The sequence below is a fragment of the Mytilus californianus genome, unplaced genomic scaffold, assembly GCF_021869535.1.
Source record: "Mytilus californianus isolate M0D057914Y unplaced genomic scaffold, xbMytCali1.0.p SCAF_11, whole genome shotgun sequence".
Lineage (NCBI taxonomy): Eukaryota > Metazoa > Mollusca > Bivalvia > Mytilida > Mytilidae > Mytilus > Mytilus californianus.
In genome coordinates this window covers 20109132-20131937 of record NW_026262593.1, presented here as the reverse complement: position 1 = coordinate 20131937, position 22806 = coordinate 20109132, and the positions used below count along the sequence as shown (strand labels likewise).

The 22806-nt window shown below is 33.0% G+C and overlaps 1 protein-coding gene across 1 annotated transcript; it reads right to left on the bottom strand.

Moving 5' to 3' along the window:
- Positions 1-1486: 1486 nt before the first annotated feature.
- Positions 1487-21441, bottom strand: LOC127719704 (sodium/calcium exchanger regulatory protein 1-like). Its single transcript, XM_052225941.1, has 4 exons — positions 21236-21441; positions 20635-20822; positions 2206-2304; positions 1487-1757 (listed from the first exon to the last, which is right to left on the bottom strand). The coding sequence occupies exons 1-4, from the start codon at positions 21303-21305 to the stop codon at positions 1704-1706; spliced, it is 411 nt and encodes a 136-aa protein (XP_052081901.1). The 5' UTR covers positions 21306-21441; the 3' UTR covers positions 1487-1703.
- Between the last annotated feature and the right edge of the window lie 1365 nt (positions 21442-22806).

Sequence of the window (22806 nt, the reverse complement as noted above, 5' to 3'; positions counted from 1 at the left end):
ATATAGTTTATAAGATATCTTATATAGTTTATAAGATATCTATATAGTTTATAAGATATCTATATAGTTTATAAGATATTTTTTATAGTGTATAAGATATCTTATATAGTTTATAAGATATCTAATATAATTTATAAGATATCTCATATAATTTTCTTTATTAGATATCTTATAAATTATATGAGATATCTTATGAACGATATGAGATATCTTATAAACTATATGAGATATCTTATAAACTATATGAGATATCTTATAAACTATATGAGATATCTTATAAACTATATGAGATATCTTATAAAGTATATAAGGTATGCTATATAAAAAATATTTATAAGATATCTTATAAACTTTAAAAGATATCTAATATACTTAATAAGATATCTTATATACTTTATAAGATATCTTATATAATGTAGTTTTATAAGATATCTTATAAACTTAATAAGATATATTATAAGATATCTTATATACTTTATAAGATATATCATATACTTTATAAGATATCTTATAAAGTATTTAAGATATCTCATATAATATATATAAGATATTTTATGAATTATATGATATATCTTATATAAATTATAAGATATCACATATAATTTTCTTTATAAGATATCTTATAAACTTTATAAGATATCTAAATATAAAAGTATATAAGATATCTTATGAAATATATATAAGACATCTAATAAATTTGATAAGATATCTAATCAAACTATATAATATAAGATATATATCTTGTTCGAATAAATAGTAAAACGGCTCGACATACATACAAGATCTAGAAAACATGCCTTTTAATGATATCATTCATATGTGTAAATTGAGCACTATAATTGATGTTTTAAATTCTTATCTTGACGGTGATAAAGATAATGATCTTTTCTGAAAATTTATTTTCATATGAAGTCGTCCTTTGTCGAGAAGTAGAACTGCTTCGCCATAGCGAAGTTCAATAATTTATGGTCCCATTGTTTTTCAAGCAGTCATATCTCTTTTGTCCTAATTTCAAATAAAATAAAAGTCATTGCATGTCAAAGCAACACCTTAAGTGTAGTGTCTTGTGCTAAAATAAATCGACGTACAAGTCTTTAATTGCATATTCATGAGAGAGTATTAGTTTCCGGAACTTCGGAAGAACCGAATCTAAGAATCAGACAAATATATACCCACATTTTTAAATTACTTGCAACTTTTTATATTTCAAAAATATTAGTCGTAAAGTATTTTACAATAATCATTAGTCCTCTGGCTTTAATTTAATACCAGAATTGCCAAAATATTCTACACAAACTGAAAGTAGCTTTTTTGTTTTAAACATGTACTGATTTATAGTATGTTTTTTCTGACCGTACATCCTGGCATCTAAGCACTATTAGGAATATTTTGTCGTCAAAGACACTCCAGATCTTGCTTGCTATGGTTCGGCAGCATTTTCAAAACAGCATATAAAATGCATCAAGACATTATCCACAAATATGTATTTAAATTATCACGATTCAATTGAATTTATTAGCACTTGTTTAATAAAAGAAAAATGAAATAGTTGTTACACCAAAAACACACACGGGTGACAAATTGTAAGTCAGTTTAAGCTAGAGCACTTAAGTTTTCACTGCATACAAAAAAAAATCAAGCAGAGGATTTAGGCATGCCATGTTGATAAGAAGCCAGTTTCCTTGGTATGATTTGCCCCTCTTTTACACTTTAACATATTTCCTGATACACGTGACTCCATTTCCTGCTGTCAATTTCTGAAATAAATAAAAATGTAATAACAACATGTGCAAAAAGTATTATCTGTACGACAAATAAAAATTCAAGACTTGGAAAAGGTCTTACTTATTTTTTCTCTTTGTATTTCGATTAATACCACTTTTGATTCCTTTCTTAAATTTCATTAAAGCTAGTAGCGGAAACAAGGTAAGCTTTAGGCAAGTTGCTAACAAAAGAAAATAGCGATTTTTCCTTTTTGCAAATAGCCTGAGAAGTTAATGCTGAGCCAAAAACCTCTTAAAGAGCCAGTGTGAGCTTTTAAAGTCAACTGGTATCAGTTGTCTGTTTCTAGTTCATTGCGTTGCAAATTTTAGTATATTTGGATATGGACACAAGTTACAAATCAACTTTAAAACTAAGATTACGTTGGTTACAACATGGAAGTAAAATGAAATGTCAATATAATACATCCATGGTTAAAATTACCATGATTAGCTGGTCGCCTTCTAGAGACCTCACATTGACGGATTCAAATGATCCTTTTTGTTCTTCAATTAGTTTGTCACCATCTATTTTGTATATCACCTGAAAGGGGAAAAAAGAATATCTGCATCACTGATTTTATTTCAGATATATAATCCAAAGCAATTGTGGTGGCCTAATTAAGTTCATGCAATTGTCTATTGAAGAAAAATACAACCGTTCAACCAATTTGTCCTATATATGTATGAAATATTGCCACTGGACATTAAGCAAGTAAAAAATAGTTTGAGGAATGTTCACTGGGATACCCAAATATTGAGATAAAATAGTAAGTCACAGCTGGACCAAGTAGATTTTTTTGTGTTCACGTGGGTTTTTTTTCCATGTTGCATTGCTGACATTGATTGTGAGTGATGCGCGGGTGAGTGATTTGAGGTATTTCCTACAATCAGAGAGAAATGCGTCTTTATATTAAATCCACTGGATGTTGGATGTGTACTGATTGATATTTTAGTCTTAGATACAGGATTTTTTATTAGTTTTTATTGGCTTTGAACTAGCTCAGTAACTGCGAGTACTGTCAGGTCTGTACTTTGTGCCTTTTTGTTTTTGTTTTTAGGAATAACACATTATATTTTCAACTTGCATTATGCTTTCAAATTGCAGTAGCATAATTAGTTGTTGAATGGGCGTTATGGGTTGTGGACTATTGCAATGTTGATATGAATTCGTATCGTTTTTAGATTTTTTCAAACCTATACTTCCATACCGTTATGTGTTGACAATACACTTGCAATTCATGTAGACATGTATTCATATAACGTTATGAGTTGACATACATTTGCAATTCAGACATATATTCATATAACGTTATGAGTAGACATGTATTCCTATAACATTATGAGTAGACATGTATTCATATAACTTTATGAGCAGACATGTATTCATTTAACGTTATGAGTAGACATGTATTCATATAACATTATGAGTAGACATGTATTCATATAACGTTATGAGTAAACATGTATTCATATAACGTTATGAGTAGACATGTATTCATGTAACGTTATAAGTTGACATACATTATTAAGCCATGTATTCATATAACATTATAAGTAGCCATGTATTCGTATAACGTTATGAGATGGCATACACTTGCAATGGAGATATGTTTTCATATAAGGTTAATAAGGATTCTCTTCACGTAATTTGTTATATGGTCTTATATGTTTCATACAGAATTCTTCGTCCTAACTAATACCACAGCTTGCATCGTATTCATATAACATTATGAGACAGCATAATCATTAATGTGTTGTTTGTTATACACAAATAGTTAAAAGATTCTTAGATTTGTATATAGACATAACTATTTTTTACCATATTTAGCAAAACGTCGGGTTGTGACCTTGTTTGACGTTGTTTTTTTTTTAATTGAATCATGACAATTCGGTTGTACGGTGTGCTAATTCTTATTATATGGTTTGCTTATCAACAAATACTTGAATTTGATTGGTCCGTTAAAGTTTCTTTCCTAGGTTTACACTTCGATAAACTATGTTGGTGAAACTACTTACGATGCCTTGTAAAGAAAGTTAAAATCAAAAGAAATAATAAATAACGTTCCGATTTAAAATCATAAGGATTAAGGGGGTTACAAACACTTAATGGGAGTTAACTCTTTAAAAATCAGCTGAACGTTTTAATTGTATACTATTAGTAAAGTTCTCAATAATCAAAATTAGTGTTTGTCAAACTGCTATAATCCAATGAAATTATTCCTGTAAATTGTTTGGTTCAAATTTCTTGAAACTTTTATATTTCTATCAACAGGTTCAAGTAACTATTTTATCAAAATTTTATGAAAATTAAACGAGCCACATCTATTTTAGTGAAAGTGTTGGGTACCCCTTTAAACACATCTTTTCTAGAGGTTATTGATGTGTGAACTGTGTCGATGACTCACAAACTACAAATTCATTTTGTGAGTTAATCGACCAAGTTTACATATCAATAACCTCTAAAAAAAATGAGTTTAATCCTATAATGATCTTTATCATACCCAGACATGTTCTCTGCTTTAAACTGTAGCTATACAAACCCGAGCATCCATATCATGATTCACTTAGCACTCAGATTTAAGGACTGTACTCGTATATATTAAGAGCTTGCATGTGCGTTCATAGCGTAATGAGTTAATTACCATTGCGCTAGGCATGTGTACATACATACAACGTCATGTGTTTAAAATTCAAACAAGATAAGAGAGTTATTTAGTAATATTTACTATGGATATAAAAATTAGAAGATGTGGTATGATTGCCAATGAGACAACTCTCCACAAGAGACCAAATGACATTGTACCCGTACAACAGTGTCAAATCTTATATTTGTCATGATTGTACCCTTACAACAGTGTCACATCTTATATTTGTCATTGTACCCCCTTATATAAAACTTATTACACCGTCACATCTTACATCCATCCTTGTACCCCATTATATACAACTTATAACACCGTAACATCTAACATCCATCCTTGTACACCGTTATATACAACTTATCACAACGTCACATCTTACATCCATCCTTGTACACCGTTATATACAACTTATAACACCGTCACATCACATCCATCCTTGAAAACCGTTTTATACAACTTACTACACCGTCGCATCTTACATCCATCATTGTACCCTTACAGCAGTGTCACATCTTATATTCGCCATTGTACCACGTTACATACAAATTACTACACAGTTACAACTTAAATCCGTCATTGTACCCCGTTATATACAACTTATAACACCGTCACATATCATATTTGTCATTGTACCCCGTTAAATACAACTTACTACACCGCCACATCTAACATCTATCCTTGTACCCCTTTGTATACAGAGTAGCACACCGCCACAACTTACATCCATCCTTGTACCCCTTTATATACAGAGCATAACACCGCCACATCTAACATCCATCCTTGTACCCCTTTATATACAGAGTATCACACCGCCACATCTTACCTCCATCCTTGTACCCCTCTATATACAGAGTATCATACCGTCGCATCTAACATCTATCCTTGTACCCTTTATATACAAAGTATCACACCGCCACATCTGACATTCATCCTTGTACCCTTTATATACAGAGTATCACATCACCACATCTAACATATATCCTTGTACCCCTTTATATACGGAGTATCACATCACCACATCTAACATCCATCCTTGTATCCCTTTATATACAGAGTATCACACCGCCACATCTAACATCCATCCTTGTACCCCTTTATATACAGAGTATCACAACGCCACATCTAACATTCATCCTTGTACCCCTTTATATACAGAGTATCACTACGCCATATCTAACATCCATCCTTGTACCCTTTTTTATACAGAGTATCACACCGCCACATCTTACATCCATCCGTGTACCCCTTTATATACAAAGTATCACACCGCCACATCTGACATTCATTCTTGTACCCTTTATATACAGAGTATCACACCACAACATCTATTATATATCCTTGTATCCCTTTATATACAGAGTATCACACCGCCACATCTGACATCTATCCTTGTATCCCTTTATATACAGAGTAACATACCACCACATTTAACATATATCTTTGTACCCCTTTATATACAGAATATCACACCACCACATCTAACATCCATCCTTGTACCCCTTTATATACAGAGTATCACACCGCCACATCTAACATCCATCCTTGTACCCCTTTTTATACAGAGTATCACACAGCCACATCTAACATCTATCCTTGTACCCCTTTATATACAGAGTATCACACCGCCGTATCTAACATCCATCCTTGTACCCCTTTATATACAGAGTATCACACCGCCACATCTAACATCTATCCTTGTACCCTTTTATATACAGAACATCACACCACCACATCTAACATATATCATTGTATCCCTTTATATACAGAGTATCATACCGCCACATCTTACATCCTTCCTTGTACCCTTTTATATACAGAGTATCACACCACCACATCTAACATATATCCTTGTATCCCTTTATTTACAGAGTATCACACCGCCACATCTAACATCCAACCTTGTACCCCTTTATATACAGAGTATCACACCACCATATCTAACATCCATCCTTGTACCCCTTTATATACAGAGTATCATACCGTCGCATCTAACATCTATCCTTGTACCCTTTATATACAAAGTATCACACCGCCACATCTGACATTCATCCTTGTACCCTTTATATACAGAGTATCACATCACCACATCTAACATATATCCTTGTACCCCTTTATATACGGAGTATCACATCACCACATCTAACATCCATCCTTGTATCCCTTTATATACAGAGTATCACACCGCCACATCTAACATCCATCCTTGTACCCCTTTATATACAGAGTATCACAACGCCACATCTAACATTCATCCTTGTACCCCTTTATATACAGAGTATCACTACGCCACATCTAACATCCATCCTTGTACCCTTTTTTATACAGAGTATCACACCGCCACATCTTACATCCATCCGTGTACCCCTTTATATACAAAGTATCACACCGCCACATCTGACATTCATTCTTGTACCCTTTATATACAGAGTATCACACCACAACATCTATTATATATCCTTGTATCCCTTTATATACAGAGTATCACACCGCCACATCTGACATCTATCCTTGTATCCCTTTATATACAGAGTAACATACCACCACATTTAACATATATCTTTGTACCCCTTTATATACAGAATATCACACCACCACATCTAACATCCATCCTTGTACCCCTTTATATACAGAGTATCACACCGCCACATCTAACATCCATCCTTGTACCCCTTTTTATACAGAGTATCACACAGCCACATCTAACATCTATCCTTGTACCCCTTTATATACAGAGTATCACACCGCCGTATCTAACATCCATCCTTGTACCCCTTTATATACAGAGTATCACACCGCCACATCTAACATCTATCCTTGTACCCTTTTATATACAGAACATCACACCACCACATCTAACATATATCATTGTATCCCTTTATATACAGAGTATCATACCGCCACATCTTACATCCTTCCTTGTACCCTTTTATATACAGAGTATCACACCACCACATCTAACATATATCCTTGTATCCCTTTATTTACAGAGTATCACACCGCCACATCTAACATCCAACCTTGTACCCCTTTATATACAGAGTATCACACCACCATATCTAACATCCATCCTTGTACCCCTTTATATACAGAGTATCAGAGTATCACACCACCACACCTAACATCCATCTTTGTACCCTTTTATATATACAGAGTATCACACCACCACATCTAACATCCATCTTTGTACCAATTGATATACAGAGTATCATACCACCATATCTAACATCCATCCTTGTACCCATTTTTATACAGAGTATCATACCGCCACATCTAACAACCATCCTTGTACCCCTTTATATACAGAGTATTACTCCGCCACATGTAACATCTATCCTTGTACCCCTTCATATACAGAGTATCATACCGCCAAATCTAACATCCATGATTCTTGTACCCCTTTATATACAGAGTATCACACCGCCACATCTAACATCCATCCTTGTTCCCCTTTATATACAGAGTTTCATACCGCCACATCTGACATCTATCCTGCTACCCATTTATATACAGAGTATCACTCCGCCACATCTAACATCTATCCTTGTACCCCTTTATATACAGAGTATCACACCACCACATCTAACATCCATCCTTGTACCCCTTTATATACAGAGTATCACACAGCCACATCTAACATCCATCCTTGTACCCTTTTATATACAGAGTATCACACCGCCACATCTAACATCCATCCTTGTACCCCTTTATATACAGAGTATCACACCGCCACATCTAACATCCAACCTTGTACCCCTTTATATACAGAGTATCACACCACAACATCTAACATCCATCATTATACCCCGTTATTTACAACTAACAACACCGTAACATCTTACATCAAACTTAATTCATAACCCGTTATATACAATAGGCGGATCCAGGGGGGCCCCTTTCGTGGGAAAAGTTTGGTTGGTTGTATAGGGTATTTAACGTCATACCTTACACCCATAATTGCACCCCGTTATACACAAATACGCAAACATTCAGGGCAAACCAAAGATTTTTAGTATTTAATTCTGTCGATTCTTCGCAGCATTATAGTGTCAAAAATAAATTTGTTGGCTCAGAATCAGTATTATTTGGTTGAGTGCAACGACATGTTTTTATTTAGACTGTTTAGTGTGCAAATACGATACAAAAAAAAAACGGACTGCATGAGCTAGTGTGTCGGTCAAGTTCTCAACAATGTTCATCTCATTTTTTTTTTAAATATAACTTGTTCTTGTAATGACATGGCTTATAATTTGCTAATTCATTTCTACAAAATTTCATATTTCAATTCACCTGATATCGCAACAGAGTTACAAAAAATAAAGACATAATAAACCTTACAGTACAATTTTGCTTGACTTCAGTAAGTGAGGCTTGTCGTATGTTTAAGTTTAGAATGAGCCGAGTCTCCACTAAGGAAGAGAAAAACATAAAGTGATCAGTGGGAATCATTTCGGTATAAAGGTTGCAGAAAACTATTACTGAAAGCACACTGTATTACCTGCTTAGATTTTTGGCAAGATTTAATTTATCAACATTACTCTACAAACTTTATTTTTCTTTTCATAGTGTGGCGTGGTCGTTATTTTGCAAACAAATTTCTTTAACTTGCAGGAAGGTGAGAGTCTTGTTGCGTGTTGAATGCTTCACTGTGACTTTGATGTCAAAAAGTCTTTTGACGGGTTAGGTTCCATTTTCGGATCTCAGCCTCCCAGGACGTGCGACAGTTTCAATAGTAGTTTTTCCATTATCATTTCATAAAATATACTTCTGTAACAACTTCAAGCAATTGATCTATCTCATTGGCTGAACCTTTTGCACTTAAACACGCAAGTAAAAGGGTTGTGATGTCCCGAAAGGTGCCAAACATGCAGAAATAAGTCTACTGTAAGTGTTTTAGACGTTTGGGGCTACATAATGGATGCTTCCGGTTTCAGGACAATATGGCCTTTTGTAAACTACTATAGCAAGGCATTTCTTCTCCCAACGTTTTCTCTTTAGAAATAAACGAAAACAAAATATATAATTGACAATGTCTTTCAGCAGCAAGGATTAGCTCATTTGCATTTAATTTGCATATTTTTTTGTAATTTTCGAAAACCGTGCATTTCTCAAAAAACAACTCAGCATAATATAAGGGTTCATAGCGCATACATACTAGTATATACTTTTATAAAGATAAGATTTTGGAATACCCGTAAATCAACTTTCTAACAGATGATTCAGCTGTATGGAAAAAGGTGTAGGCTGTTTATAAGTAAACTTCTTACAGTTTTTTTCTTTCTCTCTAGTACTTACATTCGTTTGCAGACTACTCAGTTTACTAGACAACAGTCAACACAAAGTCATATACTTCTTACAAGGTAGCGTAAAAATGCTTTGCTTTTAAATTACGATTTTTGATAAATTTCAATTCTTTTTTAGTTATTTTTTTATTCTAGTATCATACATGTTGCTTGTTGTATTAAACCTACATATTAATGATAATTTTCTATAAAAACTGTAGTAATTGATTTAATCATTTTGAAATTATAGCTGTTCACAATTTTTAAGTAATTTTAATTTCACTTTACATTGAAGTAAATGAAAAGAAATCTTATAATTACTTAAAAATATACTTTTGCATCAAATGATTATTCTTTGTTTGATGTTTTACAACTAAAAGTGTCCGTCTTCTTGTATTATTAGCACTAGTATATTAGTCATCTTGATGTTGCTGAAGTATATAAACCCAACACAAATGGTAGTAATATCTGTTTGCGTATTATACATAAATAAAACCAGTAACGAGTCCCATAATTAGGATGAATCTTTGATGTGAATAAAACATATCGCTTTAGCGAAATTGCATATATGTTGAGATGGATGAAAGTGATTCTGACAGAAATTTCAATCTTCAAGAAAAATATGAATTGAAACACGATGTTTTAGTCTGATAACGATATTGTTTATTTCTTTAGAACAATAAGCCCTTAAAGTGCAGAGTTTGCGAATACAGCATCATTTGATTTCATAAAACGTTATGAATAAACTTTTGATTCCGACCAACACCTTTCTATAGGCCTGTGTATTCATAATTTTTTAAAGTGCAATAATATCAAAACAGAACAAAATACTGGATAAAAGAAGATGCCAATTTTGTGCATGCATATAACAAAAGGAAGCAATATTCAATTGTTTCATTGCATTTACGTTCTACACCAGCTAGACATGGTTCCATAGGTACTTGGGGACAGAACATTTTTTCAGACCTCCCCATTTTTTCTAAAATCCGTTATATTTTTTTCTATTAATTAGCGGTCACTTTTATATATAATCATGGAAGTATTATATTGTATTGTTTGTCAATATAATACTTCCATGATTATATATAGTATATCAGTGACTGCTGTGGATAGTAAACTTGGAATTGATAGTAAATAGCAAATACAAGTTACTTGTAGTATATTTATGTTCATATAATACAGAAAAACGCGAAAACTAATTGAAATTAATAGAAAACAAAAAGATAACGAATTTTGGAAAAAAAGGGGGAGGGCTAAAAAAAAATTGTCCTGTCCCCAAGTACCTACATGTATGCATGGTTCGTGTTCAGTGACGTTATGTAATAGACACGTTTGGGTTCCTCACACGTTTGAGAGAATGTATAGATTTCAACATTATTTATTTGTTTTCAAATACAAATTTTTAACTTGAATATCGGCAGAAATTATTGCGAGGTTTTTATTAATGCGAATAATGCGACTAGGTTAGTATCGCAATAATAAGAACTCTCATTCTGATATCTTATACATATATCTGTATGCAGATTTTCCTGACATCGCAATAATTAATCTCGCATTTTTGTCCAATCTTCAAAAATCGCAATAATAAATGCACGCAATAATTTCTGAATTTACAGTAATTATATTTTCCATTCGTAAAACTGTCCCTCCTCGGTCAAATAGAAAATTGGAGAACATACATACAAGATTCTATTTTTAATGTTTTGTATTCTACATTTTAATGTATATGAATTGATTGTAATAATTAATGTTTGATCTTTTGTTTGTGTGTTGATTGTAATGAGGACAATCCAGATTTTGGATAACATATCAATAAAATCCTTGTCTGACTTTGACTTTCAAACTAAGGATTAATTGCTTGCTCTTTTCATTCTTTCCATGACTGATTATCAAATGATGCAGAAAAATCAACGAACAATATAAACAGGAAACAAAATCTTATCAAAAGGCGGATAAGCTTTAGAAATACAATTCCTTTGAACCAACTTTAAAGATTGTGACTTATGTGTGAAATAGCCGTGGAAGATTTGAAAGAATTACGTTTAGATAAAAATCGCACCAATCTGGGGAAGAACGTTCAATGATAATAATTCTGTTTCAGCAATGTCGTGTCTTATTGTCAAAGATGGATGATAGAAACTTAATTGCATATGCAAGACAGTATGAAAATAAATATTTTGTCCAACAAAAATGAAGAAGAATGCTAAAAATAGCCGTTAACGTTAACAAATCAGCGCTAGAAATAACTTTAATTCTTCGGAGCTGTATTTTATACATCCTGTACATGTACTAGATTCCAAAACTTCAGCGTTTGACTTTTACTTATTATTTCTTGAGTTCAAAATATCTTAAATGTTTTGGGCGCACGATTTTTAATCTTCAACACATGACTTTAAATTTCCAAAGAAGATCAAAAGGGTTCCGCCTTATTTTGACATCCAATTATTTGCTATTCCCGAAGGGGGATATTTTTAAATGAATTAATAATCTATTCTTGCAATAAATGAACTCTTTTCCCAAACTATAGGACAATACAGTGTATAAAAGAGAATGAAAATAAAACCGTCTTAACAAAAGATTATAATATAAAAAAAGATAATAATAATTATATTGGTCAAATAAACGATTGTTCTACAAAAAAAAACAAAAACCAAAAAAGATGTAGAAAATGTATCACACCTTTTATATGGACAAAACTATTGCTGTTTTCAATACACCTTCACGTCAGATGTTCAGTCTTCGAATTTTTATATAAAATGTAAAATAAGAATTAAATAATTCCTTTATATGAATAAGGAAAAAAATTCAACAGATAACATATGACGTTGGGCACCATGAACCCATATTAGATATTTGTTTAGAGATGTATATAGGCGAGTGTGGGTGGTAATGGTGGTGGTAGTGGTGAGGGGGGGGGGGGGGGGGGGGTCTGGGGCACCATGAACCCAAATTAGATATTTGTTTAGAGATGTATATAGGCGAGTGTGGGTGGTGATGGTGGTGATGGTGGGGGGGGGGGGGGGGGGGGGGGGGGGGGGGGGCTGAGGCACCATGAACCCACATTAGATATTTGTTTAGAGATGTATATAGGCGAGTGTGGGTGGTAATGGTGGTGGTGGTGGTGGTGGGGTGTGTGTGTGTGGGGGGGGGGGGGGGGGGGGGCGGGGGGTCAGATCATCGTTTCTATATTTCTATATCTTTAAATTTTTTACCATTTCACTGTATTCTTTATTCTTTGATCTTTATTATATTCGTCCTAAACATGCATGAAATATTTGCCACTGGACATTAAGCAATCAACAATCAATCAATCTAGCCTTTATATTTCATCACCTTTTTATTCTGTTATCTAAAGTTTTTGGTCCCGCTCCTAATCTAATTCTTTGGCCCAATATTCTCTTATCTGTTAATTCAATTAATGTCCTCATAAATGGTGACCCATTCATAGTCCCATACATGAGGGTTGTAATGGGGTACCTTCATGATGAATAACGGTAAAAAAAATCTTGCCAAATGACGTTAACGGTAATTTTTGGTGCATGGCGATAAAATGTACATTTTCTTATGACGATAAAAAAATCGACTGATCGACGTTAAATCATTTCCAAAAATAACGGTAACGGTTAACTATTTGAGACCTCTGACGAATTACGATGAGGATACTTTGACGAATCACGATAAAAATTTAACCAATTTGACGCTAACGGTAGCCGAAAATGACCGGTTTTGACGCCTGACGGTAAATTGCATTCCTACCCTCATACACGGTAATTGAAACAAGAAACATATACCTTTACTAATTTACAGTATATTTGGACTGGTACATAAATGTATTAGTCCCAGATTATGTTATAAAGTAGGTCTTATAAAATTACAATAGCATTTTATTGATGATTATATATTAGACAATGTCAATTGCCAATTCATTTTTTTGTGGGAAAAGGGGGGGGGGGGGGGCAAGGTGTTTTAAAACAGATTGTTGGTTTCCTTTGAAAATTAGAGGGAAAAGAAATAAGACATTTATTTAAATAAATCTTGTGTGATATTGAAAATGAAATATTTTGTTGTTGAAGAAAGTCACACAAAAAGACAGTTTCGAGAAAAAAATACATTCACAAGAAATGGTAATGTGTGTATTTTGTTATGAAGACATATCCCATACCAACATTCATGACACTAAACATCTATTTGTACCTATTGTCTAAAAACACAGATTTTAGTTGGTAATTTCTCGGTACGTCGACCTAAACACCACCTAGGCCGCCTTGATGCACTAAGCTCTGGAAACTGCACTAAGGGACCGGTCATTATTTATCTCCAGGGGGGGGGGGGGGGGGGGGGGCGGCAAAAAAGTAGGGTGGGGGTCATGAAAAAAATTGAATCTGATAGAGGGGGTCATTCTTTTTCAGGTTGATCAAGTAGGGGGGTCATGATTTTATTGGCCATAGATTCATTGATCGCCATATACCATGACCATAGACTATACATGCATAGTTGTTTGGGCCCTTCAGAGCTAACTTGTCTCCTAGTTTGACTCTTTCACAAATATCAAACTCTCACTATCAGTGATCTAGCTAGAGCTAGTCACTTTACTCTTTGACTAATTTTATTGTCAAGTCACTAATGATTATTACCAAAAAATGTGCAAAATTAGTCACTTTTCTTATGTTTTTCTTAGCCATGATGTTATAGGACTAAGAAACTAGGAATAGAGATTATAAAATTGGTTTCATAATCCTGGCGTCTGACCACAGCAAAAGTAGACTTTGCTTTTTGAAGGTGACACCATTTTTATTTTTCAAGATGAACTCATATATTTTACAAACTGTTGTTTTATGTGTACAAAAAATATTCTATAAAGACATTTTCAAAGCATTTTCTTCTTATTTTTTTCCATATCTTAAATATACCTCATATAGATTTCCAATATAAAAAAATATATGAATGATTTGTTCATTGTTGAAGACCCTCCTTCTTCTGTCAGAGTAGAGAGCGACAATGTGGAAATGAATCATTTATAATACAAGAAATTATTGAAAGGCCAGGAAAATCTTCATTTCAACATCTCTAACTTGAAAAAAAGACATCCTGCATGACATTCTGTATGAATACAATAAAAAGTAATGCTCAGATATCAAACAAAGTTCAAATGTTTTACTCTTTAAAACTGTAAATGACAAAATCATAATTAAATACTAGTAACCAACTTAAACTCCAATTACTTTTGAGTTTGACGAGATGGTGCATATCATTGGATGAATACCGAGCTAAATATGCCACTTTTTAAAATCTGATTTTATATAAAATATATTGGAAATTTTGACATTTTAAAAAAAAATACTTTTAGTCTAAGATACTGTATTCATTTAATTATTTTGGAAAAAAAACTTTGGTGTCGCTATAAATGAATATTTTGTTTAACTTTATAAGATTTGCACTTCACATATATGATATACTGTCTTAATATGATTATTTTTTTAATATAGAGCAATTTTATTATATTAAAGGGTATTTTCAATAAAAAATACAAAAAATTTGTGATTTGAAATAGCAATCAAAATGCTGATTTGAGATTATTATGGTTTTATTGTTTTATAATAATATTTTAATATAAACTAATTGTTGATATTATAGTACATTGCATTGTATTTATGGCAAAAATTCTTGACACTATTTCTTCAAACAATGGGCATTTGGCTTGTTAAAGACTTTAAAGTTACATCAGGGTATCCTTGTATCGGATGTTGTCCTCAATGCATTCTCTGTGTATGTGTATTGAAATACATTACTAGGAATATAAGCAACATATGATAATGGAATCATTTGAAACCTTTCAATTATAATCAGAAAAGAGAGGGGGTCAAAAGTTTTTATGTAGTCGAAAGAGGGGGGGGGGTTAAATTTTTTAACACATTTTGAAAAGGGGGGGTCAATCATATTTTATCATTTCAAATTTACATTTTGCCGCCCCCCCCTCCCCCCTTCTCCCGGAGATAAATAATGACCGGTCCCTAAGCCCAAAATGAAACAGTCATACAAGCACAAAGGTCATCCAATCAATCTTTTAACTAGTAAATTGTTTTTCTTTGTTGCTAATTAGTAATTATAAAAGGGCTGTTGATCTTTTCTTTGATGCTTTGTTAGAAAAAATATATTTGAAATAAAAGATTTGCGGAAATAACAGTAAAAACAATGGATAATGGCTTATACTCAAAGCCGAGAATATTGTAGTCCGTTTCTTTATTTTTATTCTTCCACATTTACTGTGTCAATATTTGCACGAATAGACACAAATTTGAATTCAGACTTATTTCAAATATAAAGGTGTAAAATGTGGCGTCCTTGGGGTTCAACGCAACCCAATATCAACAATTATGACAGACCGCTTGAAATTCTGCAAGACGTAATTATTATTCATATAAAATAGGGAGTTATGGTATGATTGCGAATGAGAAAACTATCCACCAGAGTTGAAATGACGAAGATAATTTAAAAAGCAATTACAGGTCGCAGTACCAATAGAAAAAATAGTTTGTACAACAGCTGGATTGCTGAAATGCATGATCTTAGATTTATTTTATATTAACTGTCAGCTCATTATTGAGACACCATGTACTAAGCACATTCAACAATACTGGTAAATCTTCTTCGATCTCAGCCATTAAAATAACATCATCTTCAGCATATAACAATTAATAACTAATTTTTCTTCATCTATGGTAGTACCAATATTCAACACAATAATATCACCAACCATAATGCCTTCAACAATGAGAAAACCCCATATCGAATAATCGGCTATACGTGGCCCCGATTGATGATTACACGTTTTTCTTAAAGACAAATTGATAAACACATACTTTTCCTTGAGTTAAATGACTTTTTAATCAAAAGAAGGTACAATAGCATTAAATCAATTTTGTGAAAAACAGTATATTTTTAGTGGCCCCGACAGATATTTGACACACTCTAAGTCTTCCCCCTTTTTACGAACACACTATTCAAGGACCCCTTATTTTATTTTAACTATCTATATGAAAGTTGCTGCCCTCATAAATATTAACTACCGGCTGTTATCGACGGATGTAAGCTGTGGTATGATCCAGGACGATTGATGCTGTATAAAGCATAAAACTCGTAACGGTAAGATTGATTGATTGTTGGTTGCTTAACGTTTAATGGCAAATATTTCATGCATATTCAGAACGAGAACAAATTAACAATAAATGCAATAGGTAGGTTCTGTAATAGAGGCGTCCGGGATTGAGGTCGGAGAGATTTAGACTACCTCGGGAAATGAGGGTATATTGGATAGGGACAGAAATTTAGCCTTGTAACAGGTCACCTACGGACCCCTCAAAGAGTTGTTGCAAGGGTTCTTAACGTGCAAAGAGCGTGGCACTCTCTTCACACGAGGCATATGATTTAACGTCCCCATTCTGACCGGACGTGGCTGCAAATTTGTACATCCCGCACAGCCAAACAGACGCCTCACTTTAGCAAGGGTTTTACTGCCGGTCGGAGGAAGACCAATGATGACCATACTTCTATTCCCCAGTCACCCTTGGTGGTAACGGTAAGACAATAATTATCTGTTATCAAACAGTGAGTATGTCAGCTCTTAACGTTTAGTGAATACATATATGAAATTGCAAGTATTTGGCAACTCATAACGCTATTTGAATACACATATAAATTGCAAATGTATATCAACTCATAACGTTATATGAATACATGGCTTAATTGCAAATGTATGTCAACTTATAACATAATATGAATGCATATATAAATTACAAATGTATGTCAACTCATAACGTTATATAACGTTATATAAATACATTTCTCTAATTCTTCGTCAATTTATCCCTTTCTGCACCCATTGTATAAAAAAAATTTAATCAACGTGTGGTTCGTTTGATCTCAGTTCTTCATTGGTTAAAATCCGATTATGACGTCGAATTTTCTTGCTTTCCTCTGAATTTCCTATTGTGACGGCATGAAAAAAGGCGACCATGCCTGATGACGTCACATAGAAGAACACATCTTTTTGCAGATCATTCAAAAAGAAGGAATAAGTTTGCCTGCATATTGTTTGAAAATCATTAGAGAAACAGATTCCACCACCAAATCTCGTGTAATACGATATTTATCCACTCTCGACAGTTAAATTTTAAACATATCCAGAAATCAACGCCACTTTGCTTATTTGAATATTATACTAAAGAAATCGGATACGGGTCACGGAAATTATATTGAAATGATAGGGAATTTTGAAAAAATGTCTGTTTTAACTTTGATTTAAGTGATAGACAGGTTGCCGGGGCAGAAAATAAATATACACAACAATATACACCATTTAAACGAAATATAATGACTGTCGTTGCAAAAATCAAGGTTCCTGAGCTATTTTAAAAATCGAAGCGAGAGGCTTTTAACATTGCAGTATAAAATACAAGCTAAAATGGCTGAAACGTCAAATTTGCAAACTTCGTGTTGAAAATCGGCTAACATGGTCATTAGAAATACAGGTTGCCGGGGTGAAACTTGAAACTTGAATGTCCAAAGAATAAGCAAGTCCAAACCTTGTATGTGTAGTCGTTGAACTCTAGGTTCCCACGTAAAGTTAAAATGCCTCTATTTCAAGAAGAATAAACTCACGAAAACACGAAAAATTCACTAAATTCGCGTTCATTGTTTTGATTTTCACCGCCTGACAACTTTACGGAAATATCAGAGTGATTATAAAGAAGGACTCTGTGACGGGCAACTTATAATATCCGTGTTTTAAAGATTTTAATGATATCAAGCCAGTCCACTTCAAACTATTATCACGTGGTACAATTCTCATTTACATATAATGAATATTAAATAGCAAAAGTACTACTAATTTCTGGCTATGATATTTAAAACGCTCGGCGAGCCTCGCGTTTTAAATTTGAAAATTTAACTGTCTCGAGTGGATAAATATCGTATCACACTCGATGCAGTGGTATAATCTATATATCCAAATTGGAAATGTGTGTCAACTCGTAACGCTATGTGAATACATATATATTATAAATTCAAAACGTTATGTGAATACATATCTAAATTGGAAATGTTTGTCATCTCATAAAGTTATAACTTATACGAATACATATCTTAATTGTAAATGTATGTCAACTCAAAACGTTATGTGAATACATATATATTATAAATTCAAAACGTTATGTGAATACATATCTCAATTGGAAATGTTTGTCAACTCATAAAGTTATAACTTATACGAATACATATCTCATTTGGAAATGTATGTCAACTCATAACGTTATATGAATACATGTCTACTTATAATGTTATATGAATACATGTCTACTCCTAACGTTATGTGAATACATATCTAAATGAAAAATGTATGTCAACTCATAACGTTATATGAATATATGTCTCCTTATAATGTTATATGAATACATGTCTTCTCATAACGTTATATGAATATATGTCTGAATTGCAAGTGTATGCAAACTCATAACGTTATAGAAGTATCTGCTAGAAATCTAGAAACAATGCGAATCCATATCTACATTGTAATTTTCTATAACTCAAAACGCTATTTCAACAATTAATTCTGCCACTGCAAGTTGAAAGCATAATGCAAGTTGAAAATATAATGTGTTGAATGTATAAATACCCTGCCACGTCCCGGTCTCTGTTTTGTTAGATGTTTTCTGCTTTGTATCGATCTGAAGAGTTAAGCCCTTTTCAACTGATTTTTAAAGTTCGTTCTTATGTAGTACTTGTCCCAGGTGAGGAGAGGGTTGGCGCCTTCAAACATGTTTAACCCCGCCAAATTCAATATGTGCCTGTCCCAAGTCAGGAGCCTGTAGTTCAGTGGTTGTCGTTGGTTCGTGTCTGTCATATTTGTTTTTCGTATATTGTTTCGTTATGAATTAGGCCGTTAGTTTTCTCAATTGAATTGTTTCATATTTTTCATGTAGGGTCCTTATATAGCCGACTATACGGTATGGATTTTTTCCCTCATTGTTGAAGGCCGTACAGTTGCCCATAATTGCTAACATCAACTTCATTTGAACTTTGGTGAATAGTTGTCTCATTGGAAAGCATACCACATCTCCTTATTTTTATATAGTAGTATATATATCTCTGCTTCAATATATATTGGATGTTAGAAGGAGTATCAAGGTGCATAATTTATACGAAATATCCCAAGGTTAATAATATATATTGCCTTATTTTAGTATCAATAACTGAATATATACATATTATTTGTATCTATATTGATAAATGTCAATCATCTAAAATTAATCTGACATCTATCCATTCTTGATACCTCCAAGCTAATCAAAGTAAGGGTGGCAAGTATTACCACTATACAAGCTTTTAGGAGCCCGTGGTTTATAGATTTAAAGATATATTTCGATTTGCTATTCTAAGTTACGATGGCAATATCTATTGAACAAAGGTAAACAGATGACTCATTTAAGATACTGCTTCCAAATCGTTGGTCTTAAGCGTACCTGGACAAAAAGTTGTTCTAAAATTGTTATCTGGTCACTGAGTTCTAGTTATGATAGTAACAGTGACCATGTTAGGTTGTATCGATGAAATAATTTGATACAATTTTGAGTCCTACATGGAACTTATCCATCCTCTGAAAAAGTATATTTCCTTTGTAAAGGTATTGACATATATAATGGTTCGAGGCAACCTTTAAAAAGGAAAGGGTGTAATAGAAGACAACGCAGACGGTCCTTGATTATACCAGAAATCACTGCATTATTTCTCAACCTTAATTCCAATTCAGCATGAAAGAGTTCATCATATTTTGACGATTTTCGATGAATTTCGGAAATATTAATTTATTAATATGAGTCAACAAAGTGCATAAGCAGACATTTTGTTATAACTCATTCGAAAGCCTTGTAATTGTGTTGAGCAAATATACGGTACCTTTAAAGGACTTCCGTCAATTGCTGATTGTGACGATTCTTCTCCTACTGCAGCTTTCGATTCCGTTGTTCCCATTGGCGTTGTTGTGATAATCGTGACATCATTTCCAGACACCTTGATTTCTTGCGTTATGTCGTTATCTGGGGTCAAAACTTTCAAAGCTTTCCCCTTCACCTCATCTTGAAGTCCTGAAACATTTTGTTACTTTTATATTACATTAACAATTCTCCATTACCTTTAAAAAAGTAATGAAATGTGTATTGTGGTATTTGGACAACCTAGCTGAGAAACTTTACAAACTTTATTTGTCTGCATGTCGTGTATCTAATGACTGCTTGTAATTTCTTATCACTTAAAAATTACAAAATGCCCAGTAAAACTTATTTGAAGTTTTTTGTTATCCTTACTTGAAATCTTTGAAAAAACTGTAGATTTTTTTTAATTTGTGCTTTTGAAAACTTTGATATAGATGCCCTTGCTCTATATCTTTAACTAGCTATAAGGCAAATAATTATGTATTGATTAGTGTTATAAGCTTATTGAAAGCTTAAGGCTGTCTTGTTAAAATAAAACACCGTAAAATGAATGCATACTAACTTACCCAATGCATCTAAGTATTCCTGAAGTTTTTCTCCAGAAGTAAGTTTCCATTTTCCGTTAAGAGCTGCCATCTCGAAACTAATCTGTCTTGTTCTGGTTAAAAACGCGTGGGTTTATCGATTTACTACGTGTGTTTTACTTTAGTTTTAAAGTTTATTTCAATGGATTGCAGGTTGGTCAAACAAACCGTTGATAAATCACTTCCTAAGTTTGACATTCGGAAAAAGAGATAAAACTGTTTAGGTGTAATATGGGGGTACTTGATACCGTTATTCGCAATGAATATGTTGGTGAATAGAATTTTATAATTTATATATTATATCGATAAAAAGGCATAATATAAACATTGCTTACAAAGAGAACGAAGAGAAATGTAATGTAAAAAATTGATAATGTGAGAGTATTTTTGTAGAACCTAAAAATATACCCTTTTGCAGTTTCAGACAAGTTTTAAATACAAGCGATAGACGAATTTGAAGTCGGCAAACAAATGCATCTTGAGTGTTATTTTCCGATTGATCTAAGTGCATAAAGAAGTCTTTTAATTTATGTGTCATTCTTCTTTGCACAGAGGAAAGAAAGTGGTATTCTTTTTTTAAAGCGTCTATACTTCACATTGATGTACGATGATATGTCTAGGATATTTTTTAATAGAAATTTTCTAATATTTCTTTTTAAATGTCATATGATTTGAATTAAAAATATGAAGGTATCATAAACTCAAACTTTTTTTATTTTACTTTGTAATCCAATTAGTGATGAAATACCGAGGCATCATGTAAATAGATTATTAAACAAGCTAGACGATGATTTCCGAATCCGTCTGATCAAATGAGACTAAGACAAGTTTTTCCCGTAAAAAAGTAGTCTTCAGTACAAAAGTACCAACAAGGACTTGAAAGGAGCTATTATTATCCTTTGTGCTTTTTTTTTTAAATATCGCATTATTTCTTTGGTAAATTGGCATGTGTTGCTCTTCTCAAACTTAAATGATCAGTCCAACTCATCAAAGCAAATAGTAGTTTGCATTTACAGGCCTTCTGAATGATATGTCACCCTCTTATATACCTCGTGTCGATATAACACCCGTTGGACATTCAATACAGTATAGATAATTCTAAGAACATAATGTCACCCGAAACATACAATTTATCGATACAGTGCAACAGGTTCTGCTGCTGAAAACAGCGACGATGCCAAATCGACATCCTTGCAGTGACTGGCGACTAGCCATCCGAGTTAAGACCAAAACGGTTTCATATTCATCTGTGGAACTTAACTCTAGTAGAGCGATTACAAAAATGAAGATATCAGTTAATCCGGAATGATAGGGAATAGCTACTGCATGGTGACGTCATGAAACGGGTTTTTGCACGTATGGTTCAAATACTCTTATGGTCCGGGACATCTGTAAGGGATTTTATATAGCAATACATATAAACATATATATCTGACCTATAAAAAAAAACATCGTTTTTATGGACTTAATATATGTAAAATGATAATAACACTTCATTTTGGTGGCTCCAATGCGCTTTTCTGGATTTACTTTCATCCAGAATGAGTGTCTTA

What these genes read in the sequence shown, in the direction of transcription:
- LOC127719704 (XM_052225941.1), bottom strand. Translation starts at nt 21,305, where the DNA reads ATGGCAGCTCTTAACGGAAAATGGAAACTTACTTCTGGAGAAAAACTT. An exon ending in GGAATACTTAGATGCATTGG is followed by an intron (nt 20,823 to 21,235) that starts GTAAGTTAGTAT and finishes AAAATGTTTCAG; the next exon opens with GACTTCAAGATGAGGTGAAG. An exon ending in TTGACGGAAGTCCTTTAAAG is followed by an intron (nt 2,305 to 20,634) that starts GTACCGTATATT and finishes TTCCCCTTTCAG; the next exon opens with GTGATATACAAAATAGATGG.